Source organism: Cygnus olor, chromosome 17 (assembly GCF_009769625.2).
Source record: "Cygnus olor isolate bCygOlo1 chromosome 17, bCygOlo1.pri.v2, whole genome shotgun sequence".
NCBI classification, from domain to species: Eukaryota; Metazoa; Chordata; class Aves; order Anseriformes; family Anatidae; genus Cygnus; species Cygnus olor.
The window spans coordinates 13,949,932-13,974,281 of record NC_049185.1 but is presented as its reverse complement, the minus strand read 5'-3'; the positions used below and the strand labels follow the sequence as shown (position 1 = coordinate 13,974,281).

At 42.7% G+C, this 24,350-nt stretch overlaps 1 protein-coding gene across 5 annotated transcripts in view; it reads right to left on the bottom strand.

Annotated features, from left to right (window-relative positions):
• Positions 1 to 23,550, bottom strand: part of MYO1H (myosin IH) — a 35,481-nt gene extending 11,931 nt beyond the window's left edge. The window contains exons 1-22 of one of the 5 annotated variants that reach the window (XM_040577598.1): positions 23,386 to 23,521; positions 18,055 to 18,221; positions 12,914 to 13,072; positions 12,254 to 12,369; positions 11,268 to 11,466; positions 10,734 to 10,814; positions 10,111 to 10,290; positions 9,683 to 9,781; positions 9,232 to 9,345; positions 8,858 to 8,929; positions 8,074 to 8,193; positions 7,674 to 7,741; positions 6,813 to 6,918; positions 6,089 to 6,169; positions 5,229 to 5,320; positions 3,787 to 3,881; positions 3,140 to 3,186; positions 2,512 to 2,592; positions 1,932 to 2,037; positions 1,588 to 1,705; positions 1,190 to 1,303; positions 524 to 600 (exon numbers count right to left, since the gene is read on the bottom strand). In XM_040577598.1, the coding sequence (XP_040433532.1) occupies positions 524 to 600; positions 1,190 to 1,303; positions 1,588 to 1,705; positions 1,932 to 2,037; positions 2,512 to 2,592; positions 3,140 to 3,186; positions 3,787 to 3,881; positions 5,229 to 5,320; positions 6,089 to 6,169; positions 6,813 to 6,918; positions 7,674 to 7,741; positions 8,074 to 8,193; positions 8,858 to 8,929; positions 9,232 to 9,345; positions 9,683 to 9,781; positions 10,111 to 10,290; positions 10,734 to 10,814; positions 11,268 to 11,466; positions 12,254 to 12,369; positions 12,914 to 13,039 (2,092 nt within the window). In that variant the 5' untranslated portion in view covers positions 13,040 to 13,072; positions 18,055 to 18,221; positions 23,386 to 23,521. The other 4 variants (XM_040577597.1, XM_040577595.1, XM_040577594.1 and 1 more) reach the window with 4 other exon arrangements.
• Between the last annotated feature and the right edge of the window lie 800 nt (positions 23,551 to 24,350).

Here is a 24,350-nt window from a genome sequence, read left to right as displayed (position 1 = left end):
TGCAGGATTTCCTGTGTCTGTCGCATTCACTGTGCACAGGAACAAAGGTACCAAAAGACCAACGAAACAGGAACAAAAGCAGCCTGCGTAGGAGAGCGTTTCAACCATTTCAAGCGGGTACAAACAGGCAATACCGGGATCAAAGACCCATGGCATCCCAATCCCTGGGGAAAGGGACTTAGTGCATCTAGGCACTGTCCAACAGCGTCACTAGTAGGGCCGAAGTGGGGGAGTAGCTCTAAAGGAGTTATATACCCAGGACTCAGGCAATAGAGCTACTGACTTGTCCACACCCTGTTAAAAGACTGAGTTTTCCTTGGAATCTCCAGATCTATGCAGACCAGGGATGGTCTCAGCTCTCATCATATTCATCTGCTACATGGATCTAGGGCCCAGAAACACTGCCCACTCAGGCTCTGCTTTTTTTAATCATAGAATTATAGAATCATTAAAGTTAGGAAAGACCTCCAAGATCATCCGGTCCAACCATCAAACTATATGATAAAGGGAACTGTAGCCATACCTAAGAGGTGCTTTCTGAATTCAAATGCATCTTCAGTAGCAAACAGAGTCTTTGGGAAACGAATGAATATTTTGGTTCTGAAAAAGAGACCAAGAAAAGAGACAGTTTGTTCATAGCAAGCCATCATTTCAGCTGCCCTAATCAGGCTCAGACCACCAACTAGCTGTAGTACTGACAAGTTAATCTCTTTCCTCATTTGTCTAGCTGGCACATCCTGAAAAAGGCAGGCAGGTTGCCTCAGGCTGCTCAACCAAGCAAGAAGGCCTGGAGCTGAACCAAGGCAGCCCATCCCTCATAACCCAGAGATGGAGGCAACTAGGCTATATTCAAGCTTCCATGGAGATACAAAGGGGAAAATAAAGTGGAAATGTATGCGTCTGGGCTTCTTATTTATCCCCTTGCCCTGTGTTCTGTATGCCTTTGGCTAAGTTTACTTGTTTTGAAGTCACTAATCAGTAGCCCTCAGGTTTGCAGATCCAGGTAGGTCTGCCCAGTTCACATGGTAAGCAAGAGCCAAGCTTAAGGGATCTGTTCACACTGCCGTGTCTTGCAGCTGTCTGGAAGGATAATGTGGTGGCTTGTTGTCACAGACAGAATAGACAAACAGAAATGGCAAGCACCATGCAGCTGACCAGCACAGATGACAGCTAGAGAAAGGAAGTTTACCTCCCTAACTTGTATTCCTCAGGCTTATAACCAATATGCTTGATGAGCCTCTCCACACCCTCAGCTGCTGGCCCATGCCAGTGTGGCCACGTCGCTGGACACAAGGATTTATACCTGAAAGATTAGCAAGACATCAACATAAATTAATTGACACTGGAGGAATTTCTCACTGAAGAACCTCTACACCAATTTCTACTCCTCACTCAAGGCACAAGATACTGAAGCAGATCAAAACGGATATAGTCAAAAAGCACCTACGAAAGTTACGTTGATGCAGAGTGAAAAACTGATACCTCTGCATCTCATAACGGGGACATGACATTTAAACAATCCTTGCTCTAAAGCCCTTATGCGAGGGCAGATTGTACCTGGCTAAAGGGAAGAACAGCGCCACTTACCTTTGCAAGAAGAGTTCATACTTCCTCCGATATGCAAAGCCAGCTCGTCTCACCCGCAAGTGCTCCATCAGTCCCAGGTATTTCACCTGATGTCGGATCAGGAAATCATCAAACTTCCCTGTGGTATGAACAGATATATTCAATGGTAAATGCTGTCTGTGAAAGCTCACTCACACGTTCATCTATTGGGACAGATACGGAAAAATTAAATCCACAACTACCTAAGGCGACATCTTAGCTGCTATCTTAACTAAAGAAATATGTGCATGTTGTACCTAGCAATAGCTAAAGCCTCCCCCTCTTTGTTCCATTATCTCAGCTGTGTGCTCAGCTTAATGCCTTACCAGGCTCCTTGTTCTCATTTGGTTTAATACAGCGCACATAAGAAGGCTCCTTGGACATCAAGATTTCTATTAGACTCATCAGACTGTTTTTGAACTGGGTTGCAACCTAAGATGACATTGAAAAAAGCTTGTTTAGCTTTGCAACTCAAGCACTGCAGTCAATGAAATCAACTTATTCACTGCACACTTCTTAAAACTAAGTAAAAGGCTGACATATGCATTAGTACCACAAAGCTTTAGAAGCATAGTTAATCATCAGTTAACTGGACAGAGTGCTTAGCTGGAATATTTGAATCCCTGCCATACATCTGGACACGCAAGGTAGCTCTTCAGAAACTGAAGGCTGCTAGATGCTGTGCACAGAGCTCATTTTAGAATGATGCATTAATAACAACATTAAGGTCTGTCACATTGTTTGCTGCTGTTTCAGCAACATCACTGTTGAACTACCAGGAAGTTACCAGGAATATAACATCAGAAAGAAAAAAAAAAAATCAGGACTAAGGACAGGAACAGCAGTTAAATCAAGACCTGGGAAGTTAAGTTTATATTCAAAGTTAAAACTAGACATTGAACTCACAGTCTCTGGCCTCCTCCTGTTGTCTAGTTCTGACAGTAAAAAGCAGTCTCTAATGATTCCATTTTTAGAGTTGCACAGCACCTGAAACAGGACAAATGAGAAACTGTTACAGTTAGCATGAATGCTCTAACTATGACGCTTCTAAGCTTGAGCAGCATGGCTGTAAGGATATTTAACAGAGAACTTCAAGCGACAGTCTCTAGTGCTGAAAGTCAAAAGTAGAAGTGACCCCTGCAGTTATCTGACTTGCTTCACACGTACAGCATCGTGGCTAGAAGTTATGTATCTATTAGAAGGACAGCACGTTCTATATTAAAGAACAATCTACAAAGTTTATGGCCTGACTTTCCAAGTTCAAGTCCTCTTAAGTCATCAGGTCACCTATGGGTCCAGCACAAAGTTGCTGTATCTGTCTTGCAGATCTATTCAGTAAGAGCCTTTCAATTGATTTTGATTTCATCTGAGGATAACCCTCTTCTATCTAGACAGGCTTCATGTAAGTGCCTGAAGAACAAAAAGGAGGAATTCATGTTCTTGTTTGCTACAGAGATTAAATATACCTTCTGCAAAACATCTCTGTTTTAAGCAAGATAGCGTACAAGAACAGCATGCCCTTTTTCACTCTTACCTCTTTCAGGTTTCTATATAGGAGATCATTGTTCTTTTCCAGAAATCCTGAAGAGAAAAAGAAGGTTTAGGTCTGTTTGAAGGCTACGCACTTCTGTGCTAAAGTTTCAAGAGCTTAGGAAAAGACCTGATTTTGCTGGGAGGCAAGAACTCAGTATACCAGCAGTCCTGGTACCCTCCCCACAGCCACCCTGTGTCTCAGTGGGTCTGCTTAGAATATGATGGTGAACATTATTTATTAAGCCACTGGAATAGTGCTATTTCCTGCTGTAACCACTACCAAACACCAGTTCAACAGATACTTTCTGAGTCTGACTCTAATCAGTGGCAGCCTGTTGCCCAAGGAGCACAGGCCAACACATTTGAGTTTATCCTTCCACAACTCAGTGTAGGTAAGTGAGAATATGAAAGTCGTCTCCTATGAAAATCGTCTCTGCAGTGCTAAGATTCTGTAGCAGGAGAACATAAATTCATTTTTATTTTCCTTCTGAAAATTTACATCCTGGGAATTCACACTGCATTTGTGTTTAAGACTTCCCAGTAACAGTATCTTCAGATATTTTGTAATTCATTTTCAGGTGGAGTTATTATCTACCATATTGGCTTAAATGCTCAAGTAACTGCTAGTCTGGCATTTTGTTCACTCACCAACAGCACAGTACGTGACTTCTCCTGCATAATGAAGGAGGCGAAAATCCACCCAATCGATTGATTTTCGTGTTTTCTGGTCTGCAAGCTTGCGACTACAGGGAGAAAAAAACACACAAAAAGAAAAAGCAGCAAACAGATTTCCTCAGCTTGTAGAAAGTGACCTGCACAAAAACCAGCTGTATGACTGCTGGAAGTCTATTAAGTGTCTGTTCCTATCAACATGGCTCTGATTATACAGTTATGGCCCATAATCAAAAGATTATCTCTTCATTCTTAACAGCTAATAGCAGAAGCCAGTGCTGGAAAACGGGAGTCATCTACCACACACTACTGAAAATACCTGCAACCCATCCATTGCCATTTGGCAATGATTACCCTTTCTGGATGGTATTAAGATTTCCTCTTATAACATGTATTTAAATATATTCTCATTGCCTACATGCTAAAAAGATCACCAGCTTCCTCAGTCTCAAGCCGAAACCAAAAGGGAAGGATTGTTTGAGATATTTTGCCCTAGAACAAGAGCACAAATACAAAGGAGGAATCAGTTTTCGAGAACAGCAGAAAAATTTTAGTAAGCAAGGGCTGGAAAAAAAAAAAAAAAAGAGCAACTTAATAATTTAAGTTTCAGCTTTGTAAGCAGTCACTAACAGCACAGAATTGTGTGTCACAATAGCACATTAGTACATCAAAGTTTCCTTCCAAGAACATTACCAAGTACAGATTCTGTTTAAGTAGCTCTAGCACTTCTATTTAAAGCTTTTAATCAGGCACAGCAGTATTAAGGCACATGGTGGTGACAAGGAAGTTGGCTACAAATTTTCCGCTTAGCTGTAATGATCAGAGATATAGAAACAGTGACAATTCAGCAGCATGACTCTGAATTGATGACTAGTGAAAACCTTTCAGTAGGCTTCTGTTAGAATCTGCCAGAACAGCCTAGTGTGCATGCGTTAATCAGCCAGCAAAATCAAATCTACAAACATTACAAATTGAGTACTAACTAAAATGCCACTCATTTGGGAGATTCTAGCAGGGACATGTTTCTTTTCTCTTCGAATCCAAAGACCACACACAAAGATGAACTTCTCCAAAAGCATTTATGTACACCTCATAGCCTGGGGTCCTAGGCTCCTCCTCTTCACAATACCTTCAACTTTCCCTGAAGTCAGCTTGGGATAAACTAAATTAATATCCACAAGATGGGTCTTTTTTTTTTTTTTTTAATTTTTTCTTTTTAAATGCAGTACACACATACATGGAATGAAGCAAGATTCAAAGATCATACCCTACCAGGGTAGGGCATTACAGTGGGAGACAATGGACAGGCTGCTTGACCTTCTCCAGTATAAAAAAAATGTTCCCTCCCCAGTACTCTGTTATGGGTGAGAGATGGAAAGAGTTTCCTTTGTGGTAAGATACAAAGCATAAATGCATACGTCACGAAGTGGGCGTGATCTCCTACTTTCTCTTCCAGCTTTTCCAAGAAGCTCAAATCAGTTGCTTCACCAGGTCGTAAGCACTCTTCATCCTGAAACAGCAGGCAACAGATCGAGTGCTAATTCCACTTCAAGCTTGGCTATATGACTCAACAGGAAGGTTACTGGATTTCTCACTAATTAGGGTTTGGATTCAAGAAAGTATCATCATCATAGTAACTTGTGTGCTCGAGTCTCTTCCATGTGGAGCTGCACAATTAATTGAAATGAAAAAGGTTATTTGGTATTGCAAAATAGGATCCTCATGAAAAACTCCAGGGAGAGTTCCCTTCAGCCTCTCCTACTTCTCCTGCCATCCCTATGAAGGCACAAAGGGTGGCTCCTTCAGATCAGCAGTTTAGGAGCAGTAACAACAGAAGGGAAAGTAAACAAGAGCAAGACCAGGAGCTCAGGAGGAGGAAGGCAGCTCGCATTCTTCCTTCCTGCCTGAGCCCTTCTGAAACATCAGGCATCAAGGCTAGCAAGTCACATAAGCACATAGATGGGATGAATTGTCCTTCACTTTTACAAGAGTCTGGATAGCTGGCTTCAGGTAGGAGAAAGAGAGAGAGAGAGAGAGATCTAGGTCTTTTATCCAGCAGAGAAAGTTGCTGTGGAAGCAGCATAGTTCTTTTAAAATCCACAATTTTTTTTTAAACAAGTGGATATTCTGCTTCGGGGTCTTTGATAAAGTCTGGTTATTCATTTGGTTCTGAATAATGCAGAACCATCACATAATTAGAAAAAAAAAGTTATTATGAACCATTACAATAGAGCACAGGCAGGCACGATAATTTAAGTAGCACAAACTCTGTTCTCACCAGAATGGAGATTATTCCTTTATGCTTCTGCTCAACCAAGTCACAGATGATCTTATTGTTAAAATATGGAATTGGTTCCCACTGGAAATAAAAGGAGAAAAAATAAAAGGTTTATAGGGAGGGAAGTCTTTTCCTAGCAATTTTTAAGTTCTTTAGGGCCAGGCTCTGATCCCACTGAAGATCAGTACAGCAGATTAGAACCAAGCCCAGCAATCCATTCCCCCCACATTACAGTCTTCCTGTTCTCAGCAGCCTAGACAATCCTCTTATTCTCTATGTTAGTGCACTCCCTCTTTCAATGTCTTGCACTGTGGAGTTCATTTCTACAAGGATATTGTGCCTGTTAACCTTTTGAGTTTGGGGCACTGTCCTACTCCTTTCAAAGACGATGCAAATTAAGTCTAGGCTGAATTACACTACAAAAATGGTTACAGAATGGGATCCACGGCTATCCTACACATCTCACATGACCAATGCACAGATGAACTGTCCAGATTTGCGAATCTTCTCCTGGGTGAAAGAACGACAGGTACACACTGAAGCAGAATAGATTTACAGGGGAAGTATTTAAAATGAGTATATAAATATACAAAAAGAATAGTTTTCCATGTGGGCAGAAGGAAACATGACAATTAAAGCAAGATGCCTTCTTCATGGATGATCAAAAGCGTTCTGTGTAATGGCTGTTCAAAGGAATAAGAGGGGTGGGGGAATAATAAATTACCTCTATTCCTTCCAGTTCATACTCCTCCTGCTCTGCTTTCAAGGTCATCTCAATCAACAGCTGCTGGAGTTTCTCATTGCAGTAATTAATGCAGAACTGCTCAAAGCTTCAGAGTTGTTAAGCGAGAATTAGTTTTTAATTATTTCATGAATACAATCTTATTTCTCACACCACAACCTACTGTTTCCCAGTCAAAGTCTACTCCTCAGCAGATCAAACCCCACAGGTTTTTTTAATGAAAAACAAGTTATTTAATTATTTTGAAGTAACTGCTCCCTTTTATCTACCTGCTCCTTAACAGTGTAACCAGATTAGAGGTCTTGTGTGGGTGGGGAGACAGAGTGAAGAATTGGTCAGGCCTGCCTCTGTTACACTAGAAATGAATCTTATCAGCTGTGCTGCAAACCTGAAGTCCCGCACCTACCCAGGACTCTAGGCTGGGCATCAGAGAGCTCATTTAGGTCACAAAAACCTAGAACTTGGGCAGCTGGTATTGCTGGCATCTCCACAGCACTCCTTCACTTGAAAATTTATGATGGGCCTGAAGTGATTAGGAAAAACAGAACTGTATTTGACTTCAGAAAGCTACTTTTTAATCTGCTTGCAGTTTTTAAAGCCTTAAAACTTCCTCCTGTGTACATACTGCATACACTCTTTCTACACTGTTATAGCAATGGCTTAAATCAGGGCACGCAGACTTAGCTAAAGCTTTTACTACAGGGATCAGCTAATCCAGAGCATTTGCAGACACCTGTAGTGTGTTTTTGCTGGGACAAGACTGTGCTCAAGAAGCCCTGTAGCATTCAGCACATGCTCCTGCCATGAGGACAGATTACCCCAGGTCTCAGGAACTGTTGTTACCTGTTTGTGTCCAGCACTTCAAAACCATAGATATCCAGCAGGCCAATAACTGTTTTCCGAGTTGAATCCTGTTAAAGACACCATTTGTAACTGTTGTTTAGCTGATGCTTCTTTGCATGATTTCATGTTCTTTTTTCATGTGAATTTTAAACTTTCACTTTCAGAGCTTTATGTCACACGCCAATGGAGTGGCCACATCAAAGCAGGTAGTTAACTGCTAAAACTATTTAACATACCACCTTCCACACTTCACACTTAACTAAACAGTTTTCCAGCTTAGAGCTGTGGGATGCCTCTACATTAACTACAAAGTGCCCAAGATATTTGGTAACGAGCACTGTAGGGCCCCACTGGAAGAACTCTACTCAGTGTCTAGGTGGACACTAGACAAGTTACTAACCTTGTTGGCTAGAGAGCCATTAATTTTGTTGACCAGCCAAGTGAAAGTCCGTCCATAAATTGCCTTTGCAACTGCATCGCGAGCATAGAATGCCAGATCCACATTTAATGGGCTTAGGACCTAAAAATAAAGGTTTGCCAGACACAATAAATAACACGACTGATCGGAGCAAACTTCTGCAAAACCAGTTCACATTTCTGGCTTGGAGAACCAACAGTTGTTGTAAGCTGCACACCAAGCTGCAGCATATCTGAACTGTGACTACCTAAATCTTTATTTACTATTACCATTATTTCAATTATTTCAGTATGGTACATCTCCACATGCCAGCAGGACCATGATACTACATTTCAGAGAGGATTAAATATAGAAAAATGAGGAAGAGTATTCTAATTCTTTTTAGTTTTATTTTATTAGACTCTGTACAAAATGCTTAAAGAACACTTTATATCAGAGCTTTCCTCTATTCATGTAGTCTAGTTTCCCAAGAAGCACTTCAGGGACAAAACAAAAGGAGATTGGCTCAAATACACACTGCTTGCATATGTTTTGTCCTAGCTTAATAATAGTTACCACTTCATTCAGCAGTAAAATTCAAAACTAAATATATATAAATATATATTCCTAGTATTAAAGTCTCAGACTAGAACAGCAAGGAAATATGGCTGAAAAGGACAGCCAAAGTTATCTGTTTTTACACTGCTGAGAACAGAGCTCCTCATCTGTCACTACCACTAGCTGCAGTGGCTCCCAGCTGCTAGGGTTACACAGGACTACTCAGTACCTCTTCGGATCGGGCTTCGATCTTCCGATGGGTGAGGGCTTCTTGCAGAATGGACAAGTGGACACCTAGTAGCTGTAAAGGAATAAATATTGCTCTCAGGATGGCCAACAGGAGATTGCTTAAACAGTATTGTGTGATTGTTAGGGCATATGTCATCTCCCCCCCCCCCCCCTTCAAGTGTTCGCACACTGTGCTATGGGGGAAAAAATAAAGGGCCCTACAGTTGGAGAGCATTTATAGCAAGACCTAGGTAGGTATTTATGTAGCTATCTGTCTGCTTTGGGGAACAGACCCAAAGAGATAAAGAAACAGCACGGTTAAGTCTTTCTTTACACCACTTGTAATACTAACACTACCTGGGAAGTGAGAGATACCTTTGAAATCCATTTGATCTGAGTGCCATTGCGAATGATGGCATGTCCGTTGCTATCTTCTTCAAACTGAATGTTCCCCAGGTGCAGGACACTAGCCACAATTCCAAAGAGATGCTAATAAAGAGAAATACACCATTAGAAAACAGGTTGCCACAGCTCCATGGAATGGTACTAACTTTCTCTGCACGTGCTCATAAACAGAGTATGGCTAGGCTGAAGGAGGTGAGTCTGACAATCTGTTTCAGATATGCTACCACCAAAAGTATCACACTGTACCAAGCAATAATGTTCCTTACTCACTCCACCCTCCACCTCACCCCTTGAAAAAGATGTCCTATTCCATCCTTAACACATCCCCCAAGCAGGACTGCTTCCATCACTTTCAGAGAGAACACCGCACTGCTTACATTGTATTCACTTTAGCAGGCTCATTCCCTTTTAATTTTCTTACCTCTAAATCTTTCTCAGTAAAGTCAATGATAGAAAAAGCTTTGCGGACTATTTTCCAGTCATTCTTGTCATTAATAGAAAACACTTTGGCACATCGACCCTACACATTAAAAGAAAGATAAATTAATAAAATTTGTTGGTAAAGCAATTTTATCATCAACAACAAACACAGCCTGGCCACAATACTTTCATTTCCACTTTTCTTCAGCTTGTACAGATGCAGTCTGCACCCTTAGGCCATCACAGTTAGAACAGTTCCTGCTACAAAAGCAGATGTTTGCAAACAATCTGCCTCTGAGTTTCATCCTAGCGTGACAAACAGGAAGATGATCTCAGTGGTTTGCAGAGCACCGTCTTGGTAAGTGAGTAAAGCTGCATTTGGAGATCCCTACAATTCCAGAAGTGGGGGAGAGAGAGATTGTCACTGACCTGTATGAGATAAGCATACTTCTGGGGGTTGCGCTCCAGCCCAAGCCAACAAAGAAGATCCTTGTCTCCACCCTCTAATAACTGGTAGAAAATATGGAAATTCCTCTCTCCGTGGTTTTGATGGACAACTCGGGATTTCTCAATCAGGTAACTGAGGATGTGCCCTCCTACCGGAGCTCCCTAGCAAAACAAAGCAGTCAGATCAACACCAGAAGCTAAGTGACATCACTGAGATGGCTGTTTATCCACACGTAGGAGGAAGCAGCAGCACCAGGAGATGCATGTTACTGCTGTTACTTACCTGCTATCTTTTTCTGTTTAAGAGTTAGTATCCAACAGCAGTACAAGCTGTATGTAAAGAGTTTTCTGTCCTTCTAGGGCAACTTACGCTTTGCAATATATATATTAAGTTCCCACTGAGTACCAGCAGCATTGCCAGTAAAGTAAGAAGCTTTCAGGATATATAACTACTCACCTTACTTACAAAATGCATGACCTGTAAAAATAAGGCCAGAAATCTGCAGTGCTAGTAAGCCTTAATAAATCCTCTGCTGCCTGGTAAGTGTCCAAGAGGTTCACTGATACAGCTTGCTTTAATAGCGGTCCATTAAGTTTGTTCTCACCTTAAAATCAAATTGGATATCCATGTATTTCCCAAATCTACTTGAGTTGTCATTACGCAGAGTTTTTGCATTTCCAAAAGCCTATGGATAAATAGATAAATTGAGTCACTTCTCATCTTATCGAGAACCTGACACCCAAAATAGGACAGAGTTCCAGTTACAAAGGTTTGCTGCATCAGCTGAGACTCGCTACAGAATCTAGAGGGATTAAAGAAACATGAACTAATGCATTCCATAGCTTTAACTGGAACTCAGCTAAACAAATTATGTCTCTTTCTAGTGTAACCTGTAACTGAAGCCACAAGGAACTCTTGTATGGTGTACAGTTTCTTCATACTCCCAGTTTCAGCTATTCTCCAGTATTAAACCAAGTTTAAAATTTCTAAATATTAAATGACATTAAATCCTAAGCATTTTCTCAGACATTGTGCTACAAAGAGGCCGTTCCTGGATGCAAGTGTATAGACAGGCATGAAAGTCTTGTGGAGTGAGGCCATCAACAACTCTTCTTCATTATGTCCATTTAGTTTTTACCTCCAGAACAGGATTGGACAGTAGCAGACGATCACGGACGACCTGCAGCTGCTCTGTAGTTGGACAGGTTACTGCATAGTATTGCAAAATCTTCTTGGAAGCCTCTGTCTTTCCAGCTCCACTCTCCCCGGAGATGAGGATGAAATGGTTGTTGTATTCACTGCACATCACCCGGTAGGCATTGTCAGCTATGGCATATCTGAACGAGGATCACAAGAAGTATTCAGAGAGAAAGCATCCATCAGAAAGGTGTACACGCCTCAGTTAACATTACAGGCATTGGATGTGATGGGAAAGCAGAGCTCAAAACAAGAGTCTACAACCTAGAATCTCACAGTAAAAACAGTCTCTGAGGGATAGACAAGGCTTGTTCTCTTCTTCCGCTGTTGCTATAGGATTTAAATGGGCTGCATGTATTTATGGTGAATGTAGTTTACAGGCAGTAAAGACTCCCTCTTCTAAAGTAGAGTTTTGATTCCAGCAGAGGGAAAATCCCAACTTCTGCTTATAGAGACAGATAAAAAATAACCAGTAGTGGAGCCTTCATCATATGTGCTAATTAGCAAGGAAAAAGGAGGAAAAACAAAAACAAAACCCAAACAACTCAAATCACCTGACAACCTCCAAACACCAAAAAAAAATCTGGTTGAGAATTCTGAATTTCAGACTTCCTCCCCCTTCTGGGGAAGCCCAAGGAGATTCTGTACATGAACATTACGCTAGTCTCGAAGGCATGCACAGGACTATCTCAGTGTCTCGTCTCCTACAGTTCCCCCAATATCACTTCTGCAGTCCTTCTGTTCCCCTTTTATTCTCACAGTCAGCTAGAAGACAGAAGCAAATACAACCTTACCTACTGAAAGATAAAAATATCAGCATCCACCAGACCTAGTGACTCCGGATACATATCCTTGTTGCTAGTACACAGCATCACAGGGGAAATCCAATATATTAATATAAGCTGAAATTTTAAGGGTTCTACTTACAGATGTGGTGGCAGTTCAAAAAAGTTCACCCCTCGATAAAGCTGCATCTGTGTCACTGTGTAGATATCCAGCTCTTTGTAAGGGTTGACAGATACAAGAAGAGTACCAATGTATGTCTGCAGGGAGAAAGACCATATACAGGTAGGAAATCTGTACCATCACTAGAATGACAGCTCCTGAAAGAAGAGTCAAGTACATTAGGACATTACGTAAAAACAACTGAAAAAGATGGCACAGAACGGGAAAAAAAGCACAACAACCTCCCCCCTCCCCCTAAACACACTCTCCCCGCCCCCCCCAAAAAAAAAAAAAAAAAAGAAAACCCTCATCTACTGGCTTTACCATTTCCAAACCTCAAAGTCAATACTGAACTTCCAAAGCCTACCCCACTGATAGAATGACAAAAGCAAGTTTACAGCCTTATATTACCACTCTGCTGGTTACTACCAACACCTAACAAGGTTTATTGTCTCTCTGCTCAATGAAACCAAAGCTGGAAGAGTGTGCTCAGTGTTCTCTGTATTGATAGTTCTTCCTGCCCCTGCAGCATTAGCTTAAATCCTATCTAGGTGGGCTATACACATGCACACCCCCCCCTTCAACCTACTACAGGCTGCATGAATCCACACGACCAACTCTCGCACTAGACCACGTACTTACATAGATGAGGTTCTCCTGGTATCGCTTGCGAAGATTGTTCAGGAAAGAGGTCTCACTGGTGTGGGAGTCCAGAAGCACAAAGTCCTGCACCCCAACTCTGTCCCGGGCTATCAAAGCCCCTTCCATGTTTGCGTAGGTATTATCTTCCACCTCTTCTTTCTACAACACAAAGGTGGTGTGATACAGGCTTAGGAGACAGCTGGTAGGGATCCTAGAGGCCAGTTAAGTCCTTCCCCATACCACAGGGCCAAATCAAGCTTGCACAGATAACAGCACGGTGTTACTAACACCTTTCCCAAAGACAGCAATTCCATGCCAGACAAGTCTGCGCTCTAATTTCTTTATAGTCAAGAAGTCAGAGATCCATCACTGTGATCAGAGAGGAAGACCAAAGCTTCCAGGAAGCCCTCACTATTAGAATAGTTGTCCGAAACAAACCGAGCTCCAGAGATCTGAGTATGATCGGGGACACTTCATTAACTCAATCTAGGCAAAGCAGTTGCAAGCACAAAGTTGGCAGGGAACAGTGGAAGATATCGTACTTGCTGGTGGTGTAAAAACTACTTTACACAGATAAAAACTGTACACGGATGTAACTATGAAAACTGAGAATCTCCTGAAAAGGTGGCATTTGACTAGACCTCTAACTGCAAAGATGAATCCTACAAAACACTGAACAAGACTGCTTCATTATTACAAATGGGTTCCAGAAGCAGATCAGTCAGCTTTCAGATTTGGGCAGCAGGTGTCTCCACACACCAGCGAGAGATCTGTGATGTGAAAAGCCATTTCCGCTGATTTGATAAAAGTAATCGAACATTGACTTAGAATAAAAACAGCTAAATCTTTATTAGCATCCCCAACCTGCTTCTCAAAAGGCTGAAATATGCAGAAAGGAGATCAGTGACCAAACATAATCCCTTTGCATGCTCCCCTTCCAATTCTTTATCGTGAAATTTGACTTTATATTGAAAATATTGCTGTGGATCCAGCTCTTGTTTCAAAGGCTATACAAATTAATTCTATATTTGTTGTTTTTAATTAAACCAAGCTGATAATTTCATGTTAGCAAACAGGCAAATGGGATATTCTTTGTTCTATAGTAATAATGTATTTTTTAAAAGACAGAGATTACACAGTTCATAGAATAATTCCTGCTCTACGGCATAAAATAAATGCTTTCCTTATGACAAAAATGCAGTTAATGTTTTGAGCAACTTACCTTTTAGAGTTCCTGGGCTTCGCAAATTAAGTGAGAGAAACAGGCTGAGTAACCCTCAGCTGAACACACACAGCAGTTCCTCAGATCCAGAAGGGTGCACATAAGCCCAGCACATTTGCTATTCTCATATTGCCCTTCATGACATTGGATTTTTTTTTTTTGCTGCTCCACTGCTCAAGAAGATAGTGCGTAAGATTTTGAACACGTATTAAAAGAGATGGCAGGATGCAAAATGTTTCTGCTAACTTTTGGCAAGCCCTGACTTTGGAGGCAGGCTTTCAGCATAAGCACTGGTGGAAGACGACAGCACTTGGGACGCTTCGATTTAGATGCAAAATTTCAGTGCATAAGCATTACGCATTTAATTGCAAATCCATTTTTAAAACAGAGGCTTTGGCCTGGCTGCTGCAGCATAAGCCTTCCGTACTCCCAGTATGTCTCTCCAGTAAGCAATGAAAGCACACGTGGCACGCTTGGCAAGTCAGTAAGCAGCTGCTGGTACCAGACCAGACCACTAGTACCAGGACACCGAAGTCATTATGTCCTGAGTTAGACCCATCCGGACATTTCTACCCAATTGCTGGATATTAATGTGACATACGGGAGGAGCACTCTCATCTGGAGTATCCCACACTACCTCTTTTAGGACTTATAGCATACGAAGTCTCTTACCTTCCTCCAACATTGCTTTCCTTCACCTGGGAGTTACTATTGCAAGCTATTTCTGGCAGTCTGAGTAAGAAGCTACCTGATTTTTGTCCTAGGGTAAAGCAGTTCTTTGACAGAGTTATTACTAGCAAAAAGAACACTCGAACAGCTTCAATGCTTTCAAAATATACGTACAGCATTAATCAAAATAAGAATGCTCTGAAACCCTCCTTCCCCTACAGATACCTCGGACCAGGCCAAGCAAAGATTTTTAAACAGAACGCTCTAAACTAAGATTCACCTAAGGAATTACAGAACCAACAATATCATAGCCTACACTACTTCCCTTATTTTTTCCCTTTAAATGTTGATACTCACTTTTTCACTCCGATTTGGTCATAGCACAGTGGCTGCCTGACAAGGTTAGAGTTTATCATTTTGTTGGATGTCCTACACAATGCCTGCTGGCACTTCAGGTGGATTTGTCCTGAGCAAGCACTGGGGACAAACTGAACAAGAGAATTTTACCTTCTTTCCAAGCTTGGAAACGTGAAAGAACAAGGCTGAAACCACAGCAGCTATCTAGCTGATCAGGTTTCTTTAACCTAATTCTTTCACTCGTATGTTAATGGGTAAGTGACACTGCTCCCTCTTAAAAATCCCATACTCTTTTCTGGGTGACTTTGTGCTCAGATTTTCTGAGCATTCTGTTGTCGCTGAGGTCAGACAATTTTATTATCGCAGCACTACTTAGCACCCTGTCCCCACCCCCAAACAGACTTTTGGAAGTTTTATGCTTACCTGGTGTTATCCCCAGTAACAGATACCTCGGCAGGACTCATCGGTACGCATTACACCAGCAAGACACTGCTGACTGCTCTTTTTAAAGGATTATTTTCCTTTCCTCATCACTTAGCTGTAAGCGTCAAGAGTTTTTTCTTGCCTACTGAGATACAACCTCTACCAGAAAACCTATCCCTAACTACGGTGAGGGCTTTTTTGTTTCACACGGGGATTTGTCTATCAACACTGAGAACTACCAGGAGCTAAAGTGTATCAAAACAAATTCATGAGATGTGCAGCCCTTTAGTAGGAGCTAAAACAAGGTCAGGAGCAACAGGCTAGTTTGTTTGACAAAATTTGTACCGTTTTTTAACAAAGAAACAAGTTCTGGCAAGGAACAGTTATTAAAGAAGAAATAAAAAAAAAAGGAAAACTAAGCAAAATTTGCAAAATTACTACTTATCTTTGCCAGAGACTCAGAATTTAGTTTTAAGACAGGCTCCTGAGTTAATTTTGTTGTTTCTTTGATTGGCATTGAACTGAAGAGATCAATGTACAGGGGAAGAAGGGGATCAGGTACGATGCCCCTGTTATTTTGGAAGCACTGAGGAAACACACCATGCTACGTGCTGCCCATGCAAACACGAGAAGAGGTCAGAGCTTTAGTTGGGCACCATCTGTCCCAGAGCATCTTTCGAGTGTCCTCATACCCGTTTGGTCAGGCAAGCACCCGTACCTCTAGAAAAGGGTCACACAAGCCACCAAACTCGAGATTTATTGTGTCCGTCTGCAAGGACACCAATTCCCACCACAACAGCAGAAAATCTTCTCAGGACTCCGCTGCTCACCCCCGAGCCATCCCGACCTGCCCAAGACGTTGAATTTCCTTAACACCGCCCTACAAATTCAGAAGTCTTTTTCCTTCCCACGTGCCTCCTTCCCACTTTACCTCTGCCACCCAAGCCGCAGTGTGCCATCTCCTGCCAACTCCTTCTCCAAAATGCTCTTCTGCCATGAAGAGTTAACATGCTGAAGGTAAGGCCCACTGATACCCGGGATCGTGTGTCCGCTGGCTGCTCGCCTTCCTCCTTGGGCACAGATCCTAACACCCTCGCTGCTTAATGAATTATCTAACAAGCTGGCAGCGCTCGAGCTGTGATGAGGTTTATGCTTAAAATCTCATCAAATGGTACTGCAAGATACTGTCAAGGGGCAGAAGTCTGAGTTTGAAGGCAAGGCAACAGACTCCAGCCTTCTGATGGTTAACGTGAGCAAAGCCGAGTACAAAACACACCACCCCCGGCTCCTTCCCTTTCCAGCTTCGCTCCCCACTAGAGGTCACTACGAAACCCATTTTATTTTGCTGTCTGAAGTTTCTACAGGTTTTCCCCTTTTTCACATGCATCAGGCAGGATCCCCCCACCCTGCCACCCCAAAATGACTTTTCAGCCTGGACTGTGATCAGTGCTGACTGTCACACGGTGCCAGCTCGCTCCCTCCCTCCCTCCCCCTCCTCTACCTGCCTGTCAAAGACATCCACAAGCATCTCCCCATGATTATTCCTCTGCATAAGCAATGGTGAGCAGAAAATCCCTCCATTTGGGCAGCCAGTGATCCACAAGTAGCCGTGAGAGTGACCTCTCGCTTCTGTTCAACCACAATCCTGTAACAGCTCTGTATTTGAGAAGCTTCACACCCAAGCCCAACCTCACCAAATAACGAAGGCGTCCTTCAAAAGGAACTCAGAGCAACCTAAGGGTCTACAGAAGTGGAAGGACCCTTCCCAAACCACAGAATATCTCTGCCTGGTCTCTTACAGCAATGTTAAGAAGTTAAAGGACTTACCTGATGGCTCGGAGTCATTGAGGAAAAAGCTGAACAGTAAGATCTGGGGAGCTGAGCAGGGCAAAAACATTTCTGATTTGTCCTCAGCTAGTAAATGCTGATTATAACAGGAGCGTTCAAGACTTAAAATTAAAAACCTCAGTCATTTATATTTCTAATAGACAAGTGGAAAGACACCTGTTTAACAGACAGTTTATTTAAAACCATCCATTTCCCAACGGAATCAGTTTTTGCTAACAGCAAAAGATAATTCTTACTGACAGGAGCACACTTGTGTTACAGTCTCAGCACTAAGGCTTCCCACCCCCACCAGAAATCAGAGCCTTATTTAATGCTGGACACAAGGATCCTGAGGCACACTTCAGTCTATTTGTTCAACTCTGTTTCCAGCTGGCATTCTAGAAAATCTATTGTGATGCCAAACGTTTATGACCTTTTTGCCTGTTCTTCTGTTGTTACACCCTTGAGATCTAAGCAAATACAACTCATGCCACAAGAATGCCGCGCAGTAAGCAGGCATCTCTGGAGCCATCTGATTTAAAATAGAAATGAGTCTCGAGTCTGTCCAAGACAGATGAGCTTGGAGCAGCACTGCTAACAGATTCCTTTAGAAACGTCAGAGCTCTGTTTTGGAAATACTCACTCACTGCAACGGGCAGCGCTCCTTGACCCAGGCCTGCACCCCTTGTGCTCAACAGGAATTTGCTCATTAAGGCTCCTCAAAATGGTACGGAGGCACCGCAAGAATTACACCAAGGAAACTCCTTAGGCTGCGCTCCACCTTCCTCCACCTAAGGCTCTCCGAAGAGGCTGTCCAAAAAGGCAGTGACAGAGCTTGATTATAAAAAGCAGTTAAAAAATAGAAGAAAATAAAAGACATTCTGCAAGACAGACAACCCTGCTGAAAGCACAGCCTGCTTGCCCCGTCGGCAAGGTCAGCAGGAGGGCGAGGACGGGCCCTGGCAATCATGTGCCCTCCCTCAACCCTGGCAGCACCCTCAAGGTCAGGATTACAGCGTGCCGCGGGGCTGAACGCAGCTGCCTGCACAGCATCTGCTCCGAGAGCAGCCCGGACCCCGTCCTGCCTTCCCCAAAGGGAATTCGGGTTCGGTGACCATCGAGGAGCCGGTACTGTCGTACACCTGACAATAAGGCTTGAAGCAGTGCGTTACCGCCCTGGAATAATGGCAAGCCCAGGGCAACAGGGAAATGCTTCCCTCCTACTGTGGAAGCTTTGGTGTGGCTCGTAAGAATTAATCCGTTCAGAGTAACTTTCAGATAAACCAGAATTGCATATAAAACCCATTAAAGCACATCAGATCTATATCAAGTGACCATGCTACGTTGGTCTGATTGCAGCATAACCATAAAAAAAGCCCAAGATTATTACTATTATTATTTTTTTAGACATTTCAGTTAGACCAGCCCCTATATCTCTGGAAGCCTCGTCCACATTTATACAGAAACTGAAACACCACACATCAACTGTGCTTGAAAACACAGAGGCACTGCAGAAGAGTGATGCTGCGGGTCTGTAAGGCAGCACTCAGGACATCTTGAGCTACTGTACACACTTTTCAAGGTAGCAGAATTCATAAATACAATTATACTGTGGAAAAAATTACACATTGTAACCTAATTTCTTCTCAAAAGAATACAGAGTAAGAGGGTTTTAAGGTTAATCAACAGCCTAGGGAAACGCCAACAATTCTTAAGGCCTCTTGTCTGTATCCAGGGAATAGCCTACTATAGACTTGTTAAAGGGTGACTGTCTGTCTTTCTCAATAGAAGAGAGGTCGAGGTGAACTACTTCACTTTCATAAATCAAAAGAAAGAAAAAAAGTGAGAAAATCTCCAGAGTTCAAACATTTCTTTAAAACCCAAACTTTAAATACTAAATGGGCTTCATGGCTGCCATTTTGAAAAACATTAGTTTGCCAAAGGACCCTTTTGATTTCTATTTGAAATGTAAGAGCTCACAGATAATCCATTGAGAATCAAACCCCCACAAAAGGCTTTCTGAAACAATCGTGGTGCTTGTGAAGGACAACATTTTTGTGCGCAAAATAAAACATTTTAATGCGCTACAATCCATTACACATATATTCCTCCATTTCCTTTCAGTAATTATTCATTAGAAAACATTTAACGTCACTGCAGATTTCACACTGGGCAGTCTGCACACAAAGGAGAAGAGTTGGCCCATTTATAAGGGACTGAGGCCTTCTTTTCTAATCTGAGAAACTCCAAGGAGGTGGGGGCTGCTGGACACAACGGGCAGGCTAAATTGTGCGGTTAACGGTCAAAGCCCCCCTGCCTACTTTGACACTCATTTAAAGATGACAAGGAACAATAGAGATTTGTTCTTAGCAACTCTTTCTTGTTATGCGGTCTACATCGGCTAAGCTGGGCGGCTCAATACATGAAACCGGTCCTGATACCCGGTTCCACCTGCCATCGCTCGCCCTCCCTCGGCCTGCTCTCTCCTCGTCCCCCCCCTTGTCCTTTCCCCACTTTAACACAATGAGACAGGTAAAGAATATCATTAAAAAGAGTCCCATTCAGCGTGTCAGCTTTAATAAAACAATTGCCTGTCGGGTTAATATGAGCAGCTCGAATTTTGGGTTGCTGCCAGTAATCCCACTCCGCTCAGCCAGGTTAGCAAAAGCAGCCCCTTCTCTCCCCAAAATTCCCAGTTCACCTCAGGAATTCCAGCAAACATCGGTATTTCCAGGTTGCAGCACTGCCAGCAGGCACCACTGCGTTAAGGCTACCTGACTTCCAGCACAAAACACCTCTTCAGAACCTTTAAATCGACAAAAACATTACAAAACTGCTAGAAATTATTGTTTTGCTTTATCAGCTTGTTCTGCATTCAGGAGATATTCTGCGAGCTCGCCCCAGACACGCTAACTTGATCGGCTAGGAAAGAAACAGCAATCGCACCTCACTTGGGAAATGGAAGCCTCTATGAAAGCAAGCTACAAATCCTGCTAGGACAGAAGACTGACAGTTAAAACTGCGTGTTCTCTCTCTCTCTGTTGTGGCTTTTTTAGATAAAAATGCCAGAGATTTCTTCAGCACTGACATTCTTGGATCTACTGCTGCTGGACCGGAGGCGGCTCCTTAATGGATCCTGAATATTACTTGCAGAACAGAACAAATTTTCAGAAAGCACAAACTGCTGGGAAGCCCCATAAAATGTATTCCCTAGGTAACATAGCACAGGATTTCCAGGTGGAGTGCTAACGTTCAAAAGCTAAAACTTCTGGAAAGAGGGGAGAGTAGATTTATTCAGCTTCTACGAAAGACAAGGACAGTCCTTGAGCATCTGACAGTCCGTATGGTACAGGGTAGCATTAAGCAACAGTAAGTCGATGTATTTAGAAGTCTTGCAGATAACCAGAAAGAGATGCCTTGCTTGCTACGATGCTTTTTGTGTAAGCCAGAGCCCAGCTCAGACCTCAGTTTCACTCTGGTAACTACAAAGAACACATAGCAGGACAGGGGCGCTTCTGGAAAGTTTTCAAAAATTAAAATAAACTACAGGGAAGATGTAAAAGCACCTTTTCTGCCTGGATTAGGTTGCAGTCCCTCTGTATTTACCATTATTGCTTGCTTTGGTCTCAGTCAGGAGTTTGGCTGTTCAGAACAAGCACGCCACTATTCTTACATGGCATAGGAACAGTGATGGAGTGACTTTCCTCAGCTGTGTGGTGCTGCAGGCAGGAGGTCCGGCCCTCCGACCGGGCTGCAGGTCTGCACAGACACCTGGGAACCAAAGGCACCTTCTCCTCCTCTCACAGCTCGAATACTCGTTTTTTCACAATCACGAAAAAAAAAAGCAAGTCACGTTCTTCCCCGCTGCCAGAAGCCTCATACCTCAAAATGGCAAGCAGCACAAATTGTTCCTTCTGTAGTCTGAACAGCGAGTGATGAGGAGCATACTGCTCCCAGGGCTGCGGACAGCCCTTCTGTACTCCATTCCGCTAAGTACTTGTAGCCATATCTCCGAAGGCTAATGAAATCTACAAAGACAGGCAATTTACTATCAGCAGCCACTAGCAAATACATCAAAATCAGTTTGAGAAGCAAATTTGAGGTCTAATCCATTTTTTATCTTCACTCTTAGGATAGAATTCCAGATGGGAAAAAAAAAATAGCAAAAACCTCATGATCACTCAGCGCTGCAGTCCTGTTTTATTTTAAAAAATGAACACACTATTATGGCATTTAGCAAGTGGTCGTGACATTACAGGGGCAAGTCTTCAAACAAGAACTAGAGGAAAGCTGAATGCAAACACACAATTTTGGACACAGCAAGAAGGCCATAGATGAAATGAACGTTGATATCACATCTCCTATAGAAGCATTTTAACACAAGCCCCGATGATAAAACCCTTTGGACATCAGAAAGCAAAGAGACGTTGGCCTGTACAATCACATCTCTCAAGAGGTGACAAATCGGTGTAGAATCTGAAAGCAGAGAAGCTGAGCAATGTCTGGGACAACAAATCACTATCCAAAACAAGCTTTTTGTCTCGTCATCCCACAGCAAAAGGCAGTCTTCATCCCTGCACCAGAGCCAAGAAAAATCAGGGGTTCCTTTGACAACTCCTGCAAAACAGTCACCTGCACCGGCTGCAGCGCGGGATCTAATTCACGTGAATTACAGCAAAGGTCACCCAAACGCTCACATTAATTTACAACGTGCACTTGCTCTGAGCCTGGCTTGTCGGGCTTGAAGGAGCATCAGATGCCAAGGCTGCAGTTTTGTACACAGGTAGGAAGAGCTCAGAGGCTTTATTTGAAGAGGCTGCAAACAGACTCATTATCTAGCTGCAGATTTACTGGCAAGAGTAATATTTCAACAGAGTCTAGAGATGCAGCCACAGTGCAGCAAGGGAGCGTTCCTGTGAATAAACAGCAAGCCTCCCTCAAATTGATTCAGAAAACATCTTTATCAGACATTCCCTGTTGCCTTTAATTTTCCTGGACCTCTCTGTGCACAAAGCACTTAGCTAACAAGCATTTCAATTTAGTAGTCAAGCACGAAGACGTTATCAATGGGCCACATAATTGCTTCATTCTGGAAGCTACTACCTGAAGCCACGAGAGAGCCTTTTACACTCCACCAGCCAAAACACCTAGCAGAAAGGTTAACAAATTAGACTTGCTTCAAAGCCACCTGCATCATTAAGCAACAGTGTGGTGAGACTTAATACAAAATAATTTTCTCCAAAGGAAAGAAATGGGGTTATCTTCAGAAGATGTCCCTTTACTACCCCTCGTGGTACTTTGCAGTGCACGAAAGCTGGTTTTGACAACAGGAAATATCTGGGCACAGCAGCCACGAGGAGCTTCCATGGCTGCTTGCAGCTCTGAAAGCAAGTGAGAGAAAAGGACAGGGCTCTGTTGTTGACTGGCTACCAAGATGGGGACAGGGAAGGAAAGGGAAGAAGTACTGTGACCCCCCTTCCCCCGTAGAGGGTCTAAGTTCCTTTTGCTCTGTGCTAGGTACAGAAGTGGGGGGAGGTCTCCCCCATCCTGTGTGCAGCGGGACCCACAGGTCAGGGCCATCCAGGGGCAATTATTCCCATGCCGGTTTTGTTATTAAAATAAAGGTCAGGGCTCCTCAAGCAGTCACATACGAGTTCCCAGGCATTTTGGTGTGCATACAGATGTTGCAAGTCCCCTTCTCTACCGATCAGAAAAACATTCCTTTTTTTCCCTCCTACTTCCAAGTAGGTGAAAGTTAGCTCCTTCCCTCCTCCTTTGGCCACACCATTCACCCCAGATAACCCTGGATACAGTTCTACTTCTTTTCCTTTGAGAAGGAAGAAAATAATTACCCCCTACACAACACAAACCAGGCACCCAATTTGCCAGGATAGCCGTCCCTCCTAATTTAGCTGGAGATTCTCATTTTAAAGCACATATTAGCATAAAACCTTGCAAAGAGCTCTGAACTTACCCCCACTTCCTCCGTATTGCTACAAAAAAGTAGCCTAAAGCAAGCTGAGCAGGAAAGGAACAAAATTAACCCCCACCTTCTGAAACAGAAGATTACCCTCTCTGACTACATTGCATATTCCCACAGCAGTACAAGCTGCAGGGACAAGTGTTGGCTGTTACGGTTAAAAGGCTACTTAATGCCTGACATGAGGAAACTTAATCATTTGAAACAGGGAAAACCTGCTAAAATAGGTAAGTGATGAGGTAGGTTTTAAAGGAGCAAAACATTAATACCATCTTAGCCTCGATCCTTTACAAAATGACTACTAGGGTGCAGTTGCTGTAAAACCTACTCCTTTCTCCTCCCATAGAAAAGAAAGGAAGGTTTTGGTTTAATAAACCAACAGTATAGAAAAGGAAAACTTGATATATTCTATATGGAGTTATCTTGTTTGTGCTTAACAGGGATAAGAGAAGAAAGAATATACAAAAATGCGGTTGCTACAAGCAGATTTTTGTATAGAATACTTGAATTTTTAAAAATAAACCCTAACTGAATGGTATGACTGCTTTCAAAAGTGAGATGGTAACATAACTGCAGGCTAACAAACGTGAGACCAATATATCAGCAGGTGCTTTTGTATTTTACTATATTGCATTTTATAAGATGGCACGAAACTCTTGGATTTACACACTTGGCTGGATCAGAAAGTATTACTGCTAAAGTATATGTTCCTGTTTGCCTTGAAAAGTAAATCTGCTCTTGTGTTCCACCTGCAGCCATCAATGTGCTCAGAGTCCGGGCTCTGTACAGTGCTCAGCTGTCCTGGCTTCTATGAAACAACAATTATCGCAGTAATGAACGTGCTCAGCCCACTTGCTGTATTTCTGTCTCCTGCCATTAATACAGTAAATAACTAGATAGGGAGCCCTGTCTGAGGATACAAATAAAGGCTGTGCCAAACTCAAACCATATGCAAGTTG